The sequence below is a fragment of the Stegastes partitus genome, unplaced genomic scaffold (assembly GCF_000690725.1).
Source record: "Stegastes partitus isolate 25-593 unplaced genomic scaffold, Stegastes_partitus-1.0.2 Scaffold224, whole genome shotgun sequence".
Lineage (NCBI taxonomy): Eukaryota > Metazoa > Chordata > Actinopteri > Pomacentridae > Stegastes > Stegastes partitus.
In genome coordinates this window covers 639,088-653,478 of record NW_007577955.1, presented here as the reverse complement: position 1 = coordinate 653,478, position 14,391 = coordinate 639,088, and the positions used below count along the sequence as shown (strand labels likewise).

At 41.7% G+C, this 14,391-nt stretch overlaps 1 protein-coding gene across 1 annotated transcript; it reads left to right on the top strand.

The window, feature by feature from the left end:
- The first annotated feature begins 831 nt into the window (after window positions 1–831).
- Window positions 832–14,027, top strand: LOC103356847 (polyhomeotic-like protein 1). Its single transcript, XM_008281151.1, has 13 exons — window positions 832–861; window positions 1,023–1,094; window positions 1,255–1,383; window positions 1,471–1,635; window positions 1,765–1,846; window positions 2,633–3,618; window positions 4,756–4,891; window positions 5,002–5,177; window positions 5,277–5,367; window positions 7,123–7,210; window positions 7,976–8,183; window positions 10,436–10,643; window positions 11,548–14,027. The coding sequence occupies exons 1-13, from the start codon at window positions 832–834 to the stop codon at window positions 11,697–11,699; spliced, it is 2,523 nt and encodes an 840-aa protein (XP_008279373.1). The 3' UTR covers window positions 11,700–14,027.
- Window positions 14,028–14,391: the final 364 nt, after the last annotated feature.

The window sequence follows — 14,391 nt, the reverse complement described above, 5'->3', positions numbered from 1 at the left end:
GACCAGGATTCGACACCCCTGCTTTACAGGAAAGGATGAGCCAAAAAACAGATATGCAGTGAATATGTAAAAAGTTTTCATTCCCTTTGAAAGTTTTCCTCTTTTATTCCTTTTATTTTGAATCATAATCAATTTAATTTGGCCTTCTTGACAAGAATTTAGAAAAAGATTCTTTTGTCAAAGTACAAATTGATTCCTACTTTGTAATGTCAGAATATAAAATGTTGCATAAGTAATCGCAAATTCTCAATTCGACTAAGATCTGGGCTCTCCCTTGGCCACTCTAAAACATTCACCTTGTTGTTTTATAACCATTTCTGTGTAGTTTTGGCTGAATGCTTCTAGTCATTGTCTTGCCTACAAAGAAATCTTCTCCAAAGTCGCCTTGTCCTCTATTATTTCGCTCTACTTTGCTGCATTCATTTTACCTTCACCTTTACAAGCCTTCCAGGGCCCGAGAAGCATCCACGTTATGATCCTGCTACCACCATGCTTTCACAGTGGGGACGATGTGTTTGTGATGATGCACACTGTTTTGCGTCAGCCAAATGCAACGTGTAATTTGATCCGAGCTCGGACCAAAGAACCTTCTTCCAGTTCACTTCAGAGTCTCCCACATGCCTTTCTGTCAAACTGTAGTCGAGACCTTCATAAGTTATTCATATGCTTTAACTATTTTCCCAAGAATTTTGCAAAGAACTGACAAAGCCAAAGAAAATAAATGATAACCAGAGGAGTCCCTGAGCAAAATAAAATTGCTGGAGCCTCCAGCAGCATTCAGCATGCCATAATAAACTCCCATGAAAACCACAAGAAAATGAAGGGAAAACCATGGTGATAGCAGATGCCGGGACAACTGTGGTGGGTTGCCTGAAATGTAAAAAATGGTGTCTAAAACAAAGAGCTGCATTTTTCCTCCACCGCATGACAGCCTCTGTAAACACCTCACTTTTGATTTAGTAGGAATTGATGGAAACCTAAAACCTCTGCGCTGTTTCTCTTCCTTTTCTTCTTCCTCCCAGGCTACTCTGGCTGCCAGCCGTCAGTCAAGTCCCTCCAGCAGCAGCTCTTCTCAGACCACCAGCACCACCGCTGTATGCACTGTTGTTTTTCCTAAAGCCAATACAAGCCAGCAAAAAATGTTCTAAAACTGGTGCCACTGTGATATTTTCTCCCAGTTCAGCCACCTTTTTGAGTAAATAATTAAAAACATTCAAATTATATGCATTAAAGTGCCACACTGTCATTCCTCAGGCCAGTGTAACGTCTGGATCGGGATCTACGACCAGCAGCCGTCCTATGGGAGCCTCAGCGACATCCACAATCAGCCAATCAGTGCTGCTGAGTGGGACGGCAGGTGGGCAAGGACAAATGTACCTGAGGGTGAGTTTTATCAAACAGCTGATCCCTACCGCCACCTGACACAAGCCCTGTTTCTGTGTGCTAAACGACTGTCCTTTAATCTTGCAGGTCAACCGCTCCCTGAGAGCCCCCATCTCCTCGCAGCTCATCTTCATGCCCGGCAGCACGGCAACTGCTGCTGTGGCAACCGTCACCCAGCAACCACAGGCTCAGCAACAGCAACAGGAAGTGACTCCAGCTTCCTCCTCCAGCAGCCAATCAGATAATGATCAGGTTGGTGGCAATGATGCAGAAAATGTACTCTGTGTCCAGTTACTTTGTTCAACACTGATTCCTTCCGCAGCAAGATAACAACGGATCACTATTTTCGCACAAATGTTTCCACCTTGTTTCTATCTGTAGGTGCAGAATCTCGCCATGCGAGGTGTGTCCAGTCCCAAAGGTGTGGGTGTTAAGACTGAAGCCCCCGAGAGGAGTGACTCAGGTAAGGGGAAAATTAAGGTAGCCTGCTACCACAACAGAATCTGTGTCTGTTGGGTCACACAAAACACAACAACTGCTTTTCCCTGAAACTGATTCATAACATTGGCTTAAGCCACACGACAATGGTTTGCAGCTGCACTTGAGCGATGTGCACATGCAGCACATCGTTCGACAAGCTCACGTGTCCACAGTGTACTATGAAGTATACCTGTGTGGCCATAACAACCGAGTGGATGCTTTCCACTCGCTCCTGCTAATCAGATTAGGTTCCCACTTCTTCTTCCTTCAAATGAAATGAAAACCAAAGAGTCACTGTTTTACCACAGTTTGTAAGCTTCAGTGCTCATCACAGATGGTGCTTGACGTGTTTACAAAACAGGACTCCCAGGAAGTGTTAGAAGTGTTGCAGGAGCACCGGGAGCAGAGTAGCTCTGCACAAGGAGTCTTTGCTGAGGATGGTGGCCAAATTTAAATCAGTTTGGCATCTACTTTGAACTTGTTGATCACATCTCATATAACATGACACTGCAGTTTCCCTCCAGATTTGTTTTGGTTTTACAGCCCACAACTTTTCTGCTTACTGTCGCTGCTCTCTTGAGGATCAGCATCCGTAAATGTCGGCTCTACATTTCATTATCAAACTAAATGTTCATGTTTTACTCAATCACCCGTATTTAAAGTGTCTTGTCACTGCCCTAAGTGGCCAAACACTGCTTTATTCATGCAGGTTTCAATGTGAATATACTTTAAGACTTAACTTATTTTTCTGTTTTTTTTTTTTTTCCAGCTGCCTACTCTTTGGTCCAGCCCTCCCACCAATCGAGCGCCCAGTCCCCTACTAAACCAAGCCAGCCTCAGCCCCAGCCGCCCCACATCAAGATCCCCACCTACCCCCAGCCTGCGAATCTCAAAACCCACTCCTCCTCTTCCTCTGGTGCCTCATCTTCCTCCTCATCCTCCACCTCCTCCATCCCCCTCTCCCAGCTACTGCTTCACGGAACCCGAACCCTGACCACAGGGACCACAGCTCCCACAGCAGCACACACTCTGGTCCTAACATCCAACGCGGGATCTCAGCCCCACGGTTACCCCGTTGGCACGGCAACCATCAAACCAGCGGTAAACGCTCAGACTCTGGTGGTGCAACCTTTGCAGAAAACCTCACTCAGTGCCGAGAAATCAGGCCACGGAAACGGACCCATCCCCATCCAACCCAAAACTTTGCAAGGGTTGCGTCTGCCTCTCCAGCTGCCTTCTAGGAACCCTCCTCCCATCCTGCCCGCCCCACCGCCTGCCAGCAGCTCCACCCAGCCTCCCCAGCCACCACACATCCCGGTGCAGATAGTGGGGGCCCGACAGAGCACCCTGGGGAACGCCCAGGCTCTCGCCTTGGCCCGGGGCAGCTGCAGCCAGGACGGAGCCGCCGTCCTCAGCAGCTCGTCCAGCCTGCTTACCATGGTGGCGTCCATCGCTTCCAGGGAGGGCGGGGTCGTGGGCAGAGGGGTGGGGCTAAAGACGCTTCAGTCGCCCCAGGAGGCTCCCCCGTTGGCTCAGGTGTCTCATGTGCATCCGCAGGCCAATCAAAGCTCGGGACAGAGTCAGAACGGACCCCTGTCTTCAAACCCCGCCTCCTCCCAATCCCCTGCTGTATCGTCTCCTCCCCCCTCGCTGTCCTGCTCCTCCCTCTCTCTCCCCCTGGTGGCTGAAGAGCAGAGAGGAGCATCGGTCGGTGTGACCACCAACGGAGACTCATTGGGAGCTCAGACGCCGCAGGTCAGCTGATTACTGTTTATTAGTCACAATTGAGAAAACTGATGATGAGAAATTAGATTTTTGGGATTATTCTGAGCACAGGTTTCTTCTTCCTCATCCTCTTTTTTCCTGTTTAATTAAATTTCTACATGCCATTCCTTCATTCCAATGGAATACTAGAACAATGTAATATGAATACAAAAACAAAATATAACTGTATTCTATTAACATTACAGAAAAGGGGACATATTCAGATTGCTAATACATTTAATAAAACTGGGTATTATTAGCATTTTTACCCCCGCTGAAAAACCAACGCTGGTCCCTTTGTGGTACATTGCAGTTAGCACTCATTTACTTTGCTCTACAATTTCACACCTGTCACATTTATATATATATATCTGCAGCATGAGACAGCAGAAGGATTCACAAATGTGTCCCCAAAGAGAGAAATAGCTGTACACATTTACACACAAAGAATAACAGCAGTAACCTCCCTAACCCTCACTGTGAGCTTATTTTTCACTACAATGGATTTTTTTTTTTGGAACTAATTGTCTCTTTAGAAAATGAATTAAACTTGAGCTTAAAATCATGTTATTCTACATGTCTCATTTAATAATTTGCACAAAATGTATTCTATAAAAAAACTGCAAATTCAGCCTTGACCGACAGTCATGTCACACAAGTTTGGAGAGATTTCGGCTGAACTGCAGGTTGTGTTTACACAGCGAGGATATGGAAACAAGTCTAAAAACACAAGTCGTAGCATATCTGTAGTATGTTAATTCACCTTTTTATAGTATTGAAAAGTTGTTTCAGTCTTTGTTAAATAAATAATCAGCCTTTTTCTTCTTTCATGGTTTATGCCATCACAATGGTGTCATACTGCACAGATGATATTTTTGATGGTTGTACTGTTCTATTTGATGCGCAAGACTTTATGTTGACTTAAAAAAATGATTCCACAGTAAGTAGAAATGTTACAGGAGTAAATAAAACACTCTGCTTGGAGTTGAGAGAATTAAACATCTCCTGACTAGAGGAATGATTAGATCTGTAAAGAAAACTAACTCTTTCTCCAGCTGCTCTACTCTCATTTCATCTGTTCATTTGTTGGATCTAATCTTTTATTTTATTTATTTATTTATTTTTCAGGTTAAACAGATGACCAGCTCTCTTAAAAGAAAATCAGACTCCAATTCAGCCAACGATGAGGACGGTCCCTCTCCTCCACGGCTCCCACCCGTTAGAGAACGCACCTCAGCACTCCCGGCCAACCCTGTGGACGCAGGTAACAACACAGAAACATGTCTATGTGTATTACTCTCAGCAGGCTTATTGCTGCTGCTGAAAGATAACACGACTAATAAAAAACAATATTTACTTCCTCACTGCTTTCAGGCTCCGGTGCTGTTCCTCCTCCGACTGCCTCCTCTCCTTCTCCGGTGCTGTCGGTGTCCCGTGGGGCCTGCGGTCACGGGGAGAGAGCTCCACCTCCTCAAGCGGTGGTGAAACCGCAGGTTTTGACGCACCTCATCGAGGGCTTCGTCATCCAGGAAGGGGCGGAGCCTTTCCCTGTAAGTACACGGGAGTTGTAGTTTTAGAAGGAAATGCATTGAGAAACATCGGTCTGCTGTTGACTGAACTTTTTCATGCCTTTTGTGTTTGACTCACAGGTGTGCGGTCCGGTAAAGGATTCGACCGGCGAAGATTTGACCAACGACAGTCCAGACACGAACCAATCGGAGACGGTTACCACGGCAACAGGTAATAGCTGGGAAAGCACTGCTGCCTTCTTGGTGTGTTTGAGGATTGGAAATCAGAGATCTAACGCTGTGGCTACACTGAACATATTCAGCGTAGATTTGCTGCAAATTGTTTTCGTAGCTACACCTGCAGCGACTGTTTAACGTATTGCTGCGGCAAAACAAGATGGTGAGCTTTTATTTGGGATTGTTGTGGCGCAGTACAGCGTTGTGAAAACTTTTACCAAGTTTGCGTCGTACTGGTAAGTTAAGTTCTGCTGACTACAGCAGACTCTGTAAAGGATAAAGTTACCAAGCAACCACCAGCTGGTACTGGCATATAAATACCAAGATACACACTTTATGGTCCGTTCTGTGTAAAAGGGCCACAAACAGGTAGTGTAACAAATCTGAACAGAAAACTGGCCTGATTTTACTTCAGCAGTGGTGACATCAACAACACATGTGCACCACTTTTGTGCTGCTCTTAAACCTGTTGTGGGCGCTTTCATTGATTATAGTGGAACCACAGTGATGTAAACATCCATTAGTCTTCAGTGTAGCCACAGAGGGGGTGTAAAACATTGTCTCAGGTGTCATTCATGGTATTTCTGACTTGATATTATCTCTGTATGAGCTTGTGCACTATTTAAAATCCTCAAAATATGCAACAAAATATTATTTAATACCAATATGCTGCTGCTAAACAGCTGTGTAGTTAAAAGCCAGCGATGTAAATCTGTGCTTCCAGCTAAATGTCAGTGATAATCAGCTAATTAACCTTGCGAAATATAATTAGCATAGCATGGACGGAGGAGTACAGGGTTTTATGTCTTGTAACAAAATGGCCCTTGTTTGTTTGAACTGTTATGAACGGAAATAAGGAGAGGTTTTAATTACAGCTTTCAAGCTGGAAATTTCCCACCTCTGGCTCTGAGGGGCGGCATGACAACGCTGTGACAGAGCATGTCCTGTTTGCTCTGTGTGGGATGATGATGACAAACAAGATGTTGAAAAACGTTTAATGAAATTTGCAGTTTAGGATGTTTACATGTGTAATAATATCATAATGCAGTTTGTGGTATCAGAGTGCAACTGTGAAGCATGGTGAAGTTGTGGTTAAGGTTCTGTAACATTAAAGTAACCACAGCTTAATATTCCATCTAAAGGTTTATGTTCATATTGTGTCAGTATTTTATCAGTCTAATAACTTAAAAGGCAGACTGATGCCAACAGCACCTGATGAAGCCACGCTGATGGAGCATTAATTGTGATAAATGTAGTATACATGCAGAAATAAACACCAGATAAGTTTTAAGTTACTTTATTGTATTATTATTATTACCATTTTGCTCCTGTTACATTTTAACTCACTATGAGCTCATTTTTCACCACAATATAAAGTCCTGCACCTCTATGGAAACCATGGCTAGAAGGAGAAAGAACTCCAAAATGTCTTCTGTGCAGCATGACACAGTTGCAACACCATAAATCATAAAAGAGAGGAAAAAGGTTACACTTCTACGATTATTTGTTTTCCAAAAAAAAAGACTTGAATCAACATGTCCAACATTTTTCCAAGTGCCTACAGGTGTTGAATTTCCCCCTGATTACATCAATTGTGAATTCTTTTTCCTCCCTTGGAGAAGAAAGCAGAGTGTCTCATTGGTGCAGCTCTGGCAGCACTGCACCCGTCAATGCAACACATTTCCTGTAGTGCATATTCTAGAACTGCTGTATTTACCGTCTGCTCTCTCTTTCTGAACTTTCCCCTCAGTGCTGAAGTGTGAGTACTGTAAAAACTTTGCTCCTGCCAGCCAGTTCAGAGGCACCAAAAGGTTCTGCTCCATGTCTTGTGCCAAGAGGTACTTTCCAATGCATGAAATATATGATGTACAGTGGCGGCTATCTGAGAACGAATCACCGTACTGTCTCTTCTCATTTGCAGTGCAGATGCTGTGCTGTGACTGGGGTTTTCACAATACCGAAGTCATTGAAAAACTCAAAAAATGCTGTAGTTGTGGTATTATTCCTCTTTTATTTTAATTTTTTAGTTGTCACATTTTAAACTTGAACATCAAAATCTAATTTAAACTGATTTTATGTGTAATATTTGTGTATTATACCCCCCAAATTCTCCCGAAAACCTGATCTCAGCGTCCTAAAATGCTGTTGTGTGCGACAGTTTGAGTGTGAATTCTCAGGTGGTTAAAGCTGTATATTTCACAGCATGTGTGTTTCCTGTTCTCATCATTTGTTGGTACATGTGAGGACAGTAAAAATCCCATTTCATCCACTTTCCTCTTCATGTGAACTCACAGTACGTCTGTCAAACAGCTCAGGAGGTTTCGTTGACGTGTTGTCTTTTGAATTTGCTCCGTGATAAAAAGCATTTATTACATTCCCACTATGTAAACAATGCATCGCCCGCATTGTTTGTTACACTGCGTTGTCATATGATTTTACATTTTTCTGCTTCTGCTTTGCATTTGTCCCTTTGCCCACTACAGGCGTATAGCTTATATACCACGTATGGCGCAAAGAGACAAAAACTGTGTGTTGCTTCGTCTTGCTTTCAGTACCGTATATGTCACTCTTTGTCTACGATACAGTATGTATTGGTTCCCCAGGTACAACGTCAGCTTCAGGCAGCACTTCTGCGTGCGGCAGGGTCACAGCCAACGCCAAGCCCAAGATCACGCTCCGGATCAGGACCAGAACCAGGGTCACCTCTCCAACTCGGACGAGGAGGGAGGCATAGCCAGGAGGAGGGTTCCCCGCAGGACCAGCTCTGAGATAGCCAGCGCCAAGATAGCTGGGAGACCCATACCAGTCAAGGTGAGACGAGAGTCAGCAGGTGCTACAAGGGATGGGGTTTAAGAAAAAAGACAGGGAATTGTTTAATTATTAGCATCCGGCTCATTGATCAGGCTGTGGCTTTAGTTCGCCATGATGTAGCAAAAGACACCCAGCAGAGTTAAATCTGCTCTTATTGGAGGCTGGTGAGGATTAAAATGGTGCAAGATAGATTTAGAATTCTACTTATACTGTGCACCACAATTAGCAAAGAAGACTTGATAACGCTTAGCATTATCAGTCCATTTATTTGCAGATTAATTCAGTTCTGTATCATCCCGCTGAGAGAAATTTAGCTTTCAGCATGTTTTGCTTTAAAATGATGTGGACACCTAAACTTTATTCTCATTTGTCAGTATTAAAAGTCTCATTCCAAAATGATGTGATCTAACCATCTGAATGCCAAAATCTGCCAGCCAATTTGAGATTAAAAGATTTCCAAAAAGACACCATTTACAAAAACTGTAAAAACAGAAAGAATCTTCATCTTTCTGATGGTGCTTGAAGTACTCATGTGTGACTTGACATAAAAATTCAACAGATCTAAGCTTACAATCACAATATTTCATCAAAATCACTCTTCTACACGTCACATTTTAAAAAACTACCAAAAATATACTGTTGGCAGTAAATGGATTCTTTAAAAATCAGAAAATTCTGTGCTAATTTGCACAACAGTGGAGCCATTGCTGACTCAGCTGTGACCAATGGCTACGTGACAAAAATTGAGAGCGTTTTGTAGCTGAACTGCAGGCAGCGTTTATACAGGGCCTTGAGGAGACAAGCATGGAAACAGTTTAAAAAGTTAAATGTCAGTAGTATGAAAAGCCACTGTTTTTTTTTCCAGTGTTAGTAACACCTATGAGCACTTGGAAAAACATTAGATGTGGTGATTGCAGGATATTGCCATTTTTGAAAAATAAATAATGCAGAAATTTCACATTTCCTTTTTCTTTTTTGATTATTTATGGCATTCAAACTGTGTCACGCAGCACAGAAGACATGTTTGAGGTTTTGTTTCTTCTTGTCATGGTTGTTCTGTTTCCAAAGAGGTGCAGGACTTTATGTTGCAATGAAAAATGAGCCCACGGTGACGAAAAATGTGACAGGAGCAGAAAAGAGTCAGCCTGCTTGGTGTTCAGAGGGTTAATATGCTGCTACAACCAATTTCACAAGGGCTTAACTGTTGGTTGAAGCAAACTCGTAAAAGCGTTTCTTTACGGACTTGGCATTTTAGACACAGGAATTGTCATAGTGAAACAAGACACAAAGTGTTACCACAAGGCTGGGAGTGCACTTATCTAAAATATCACTCAGCCTTGGACCAAAAGTACACAAAAGTATGTGGGCAGACTTCATATGCGTAGTGTGGAGTAAACCTGTGATTAAAAACAGAACAACACACACAGAAAAAGCATGTAAAAACCAAACAATGCATTTTTGAGTTGTATACTTCATCTTTCAAACACTGAAGATGAGCTTTTGTGCCCTCTAGTGGCTGTTGTGAGGCCTCACTGACTTTACAACAACCCACGAAACCAGGATCAGCCACTTACAGTTGTTCTCAAATGTATTCATACCCTCCTATTAAAGAAGGAAAAAAAGCAGCTGTCACTGGAATAAGTTGAAATTGACAAAAGTATTAATAAATAAGAATTTAATGAAAACCATGACATTGCTTTTGAATTGTGGTTCAACAGAAATATTTTTAAAAAAAACTCTCAGTCAGACTTCTGCACCTGTTGACAGGTATTTTGATTTTGGCCCACTGCTCATCAGCACAGTGCTCTTAATTTGTCCGGGACAATTTAAAAAAAAAAAAAAAAAAAAAAAAAAAGATTCATTTCAATCACAATTCAAAAGTAATGTCTTATTCCACTAAATTATAATTTAGCAAAATCTATTTATTAGTACTTTTTTCAGTTTCTAGTTGTTTGAGTGACTGTTGTGAATTTTGCCTTTTCTTTAATGGAAGGGTATGAATAAATTTGAGGACGACTGTATCTTCTCTCGTGACGGCTGCTTCATTGTTTTAGAGCTTCTTATCTTTGACGTTCTCCTTTTTTATATACCATCAGAATTTAGCCTTGTGAGGCTTTCATCTCTTTATGCTCAGACAGGGTTTTAGCATTGCACCGCTTCACTCTAGTAAACAGTCAAACTAAGATACCAGTGCAACCACAGTTTCCTGCCTTGCTCATCGTCTCCTCTGCTTTCCCTCCCGTCACCCGCAGTGCCGTTCAGAGTCCAGCCATTCAGACGAGGAGTCCAGCGGGGAGGAGGATGAAGACGACCCCATGTCCCTCTCGCCTGCATCCTCAGCTTCCTGCCACCAGCAGCCTCCTCCACTCCCAACGGAGAGCTCGGCGCCCAGCTGCCTGCCGACCAGTCCGGCCCAGTGGAGTGTGGAGGACGTGTCGCAGTTTATTTCCTCGCTACAAGGTTGGTACAGCTGACTTCTGACCTTCTTTTAATGCTGTTTCAGGTGGTTAAAGACTAGCAGGACTTTAAAGTGGAGGGGAGGCGCTTTTTCTGACGATAACAACTTCATTGTTGCTTCACATAAATACATAGGACACTGCAGTCATACAGATTTACGATAGAGCCTGTCAGGAAAGTTAGTCAAATCTAAGCAGGTTCTGGTCATTTTCTGCTCCTGTCACATTTTCACTGTGGGTTAGTTTTCCTGCACCTCTGTGGAAACAGCACAACCACAACTAGAAGAAGAAAGAACTCAAAAATGTCTTCTATACAGTATGACACAGGTGCAATGACTAAAATCATAAAAAAAAGAAAGATTGATAGTTTAATTTTCTTTTTAAATGTATTTTCTAAAAATAAAAAAAACAACTCATCAACACATCCAACATGTTTCCATTGTTTTCATACCTGCCTTCTTTCAGCTCTGTGTATACACTGCCTGCAGTTCAGTTGAAAACTAATGATTACCTGGTTGCATCAAGAAACAGATTTTTGTGGCAAAATTTTAAATGAGGCATGCTTAATAAAGTGAGTTTCATTAATTATCGTGATTTTACTGGATGTCATAGAGGACAGGTCCAGTTTCTGTCTTGTTTTCTTTCCCACATCTTTGTTTCCCGTATCGTTCCAATCATTACCTACCCCCGTTTTCAGTTTTCACCAAACAATACAACTCAGTAGTGTCTTTTCTGGTATTTTATTCAAGTGCTTACGAATGGGCTGATAAGCATTCCCACATCTTTGCGGTATAGTGATGCACAGGCTTGTTACCCAGAAAGAACCCAAGATTTCTCCCATGAAAGCTGAGAGAATTGTTGAGAGTTGTATTTTTCCAACACACGACTTGTATTCTTCTTCCTCTCAGGCTGTGAGGAACTCGCCTCCCAGTTCCTGTCGCAGGAAATCGATGGCCAGGCTCTGCTGCTGCTGAAGGAGGAGCATCTCATGTCCACCATGAACATCAAGCTGGGTCCTGCTCTCAAGATCTGTGCTCACATTAACAACCTGAAAGATTGATGTCCGCGTTTCAATAAATCCACCGATGTTTAAGCCCCGGGCATTCACCCCAAACTCCTGTTCTGCACCCAGATCAGACGTGAAACTGGCTCCAGAGCAGGCGAATGTAAGAGGTACTGTTCATTTTGAGCCGAGACTGTGGCTGCAGAGTCTGCTGTTGGCTTGTTCGGTCACATTTGCACAGGAATATTGTCGCTTCCTTGCAAAGCTGTCATGTCTGCAAACATACTACAAATGGCCAGCTATATTTTGTTGTCCCCAAAATCAGTACTTGCAGTCAGAAGAAGTCTTTTAAAAAAATGCATAAATGAAGGTTTTGAATGTATGTTAAATGCAGAAATCACTTGTAAGATGTAATGAGCAAACAAGGAACAAGTTAAGTCTACAGTACCTGCACAGGATTCACACATTTTTGAAGTTATCTACAAACAGAGCTGCTCTTTTCACAGACTTCTGTTATTAAAGTCATTTGTTAAATCTCCTTTTTCAAACTGGGTTCAACTAAACGATTAAAACAGAAGGAAAACCTGATGAAGACACTATTTTTTTATTCGGTGAGAACGTCTCTTGGTTCCCATCTGGTTTAGCACTCGTGGCTTTTTCTTAAATATGATTGCAATTATCGCTCTTCACCTAATTGAAGCTCCAGCCAGCACTGAATTCAAAACACATGGATTTCGTTAACGTCATAGAAAGAATTATGTATCATTTTAAAAGATTTTTTTTTTCTTTCCAAGAAGTATTTAGTAACAAAACACTACTGTTGATCTTTAATGTCATGTATGTAAAAAGTGAGTACTTTCAATGTTATAATTATTTAGTAAGAATAGGCAGCATCGTGTATACATGGTGGCACTTTTATTTTGAAAGTGCACCTATTCTATAACTTACAGGGTACAGTGAGAGTACAGGGTTACTGGCTGCAAAGACGCCAGACCAGAGTCCAAATGAAACCCCCCTCAAGGTTCAGAGAGCATTTCATATTTTAAGTAGGGCAGAAAAAAACAAAAACAAACAACCATATGGTTTCACCCTCTTTTTATATACAGAGCACATCAGCAGCAGACACTGCTGCAGAACGCTTTTCCAACAACCAATTTTACATCTAGAGTTTTACACTCGGTCTTTTTAAGCTTTTTACCAGAGGACTTACATGTTGACTCTGATTATTTATTCGTCAGCCATTTTCAAGATTATTGTTTTATTCAGACGGTACAACCAGCTGCTCCCGATCCGTGTACAGTTACACACGACAGGTGCAAACGTCATCGGGGTTTTGTGTAGCGACATTTAACAGAAATGCTGAATGGAAATAAGCTGTTGATATGTCTTTAAGCTGCGTTCGTGAACAAAATGAACAAGTCCGTGAAGAAAAAGAGGCCGACAGCTACACGTGGACCTAAAAAAAACAACATCATGCCTGAAGGAATGACTGTGTGAATGAGAAAACTGTTAACTATACTGTAATAAGTGTAAAATTTGCCTTTATATTTAAATGCACATTTGTTTGCTGGACTGCCTTGTTTAAGCTTTTTACTGTAGGAGTTTTCTCATGTTCTCTCTCTGTGAACCTCGTGGCCTTTCTCACTAGTCTCTACAGTAGGTTTAGATGAGGATTGTCTGTTTTTTAACTGCTTTTCATATCATTCCTTGTTTTATATTAGTGCTTACTTTTTTACGATTGTTATTTCAAGCAATGACATCCGTTGCCTTTCCCAAAAAGCGTGACTGAATAGTAGCTACCTTGATCAAGGAAACTTGCTGTCTTCCTCATAGCTTTGTCACATAGCGTGTAACTACCAACAGTATTTACCTTTCTAGCTAGCTATCTTTGGCTTTATTGTTAGTGACTGTGGCTATTACAGTATTTTCTTTAAAAAAAAAAAAAAAAAAGGATATTAATCTTTGATAGCTGTGTGTTTATGTTTCACAGTCTCCCCACGATTTTGGAGTCTTTAAATCAGCAGGTCCCTCCGCATATTGTGAAGACCAAAAAGAAGAAAAAAAGGACTTGAACCTCATTGCAAGCGATGTGAGCCACAATTTACTGCTGTGATTGCCTGCATAACATTTGTTAATAAGCAGACCTTTGCGACTTTGTCCATTTGATCTTCACTCTCCCAAAAAGTAGCACTTTTCTCACAAAATAACAGTGGATTCTGCAAAAGTTCTTTTTTTTATATATATAGATATATGAAGAAGCTACTTTGGAATCAAATGTGTTTGCTTGCAATAATCAGAAAAACTGCAAAATCTTGGAGGAGCTGAGTTTGACAAGGAGAGGTTAATACTATCATGCAAATAAATAATCAATGAACTGTTTTAAAACTGTGATGCCTGTGTTTTTTTATTCTTGTAATGAATGCGAGCTAACCCCTGATGTAGAGAGATGATGGTGCTTCTATGTAGGCATTTGCTTGTTAGATTGTGCAGTGATTTCAATGTCTCTATTAGCTTTTTGACAAATAACAACAGCTCTTTAGGGCTTATATGAGCAAATTGTCATTTTCAGCATGGCAATTTTGAAGGTCTCCCATTGTGCTCCTTTTCATCAAATGAATGAAAGTCTCACATGTTATAATGTCTTAACATTTTAGCTCAAGATGCTGCAAAGATGGTTTATTTTATCCTGACTTTATAACTCCTCACCTTATTGCTGCTCTAAATGGACTGCTTCAGGAAAAAGAGTCTC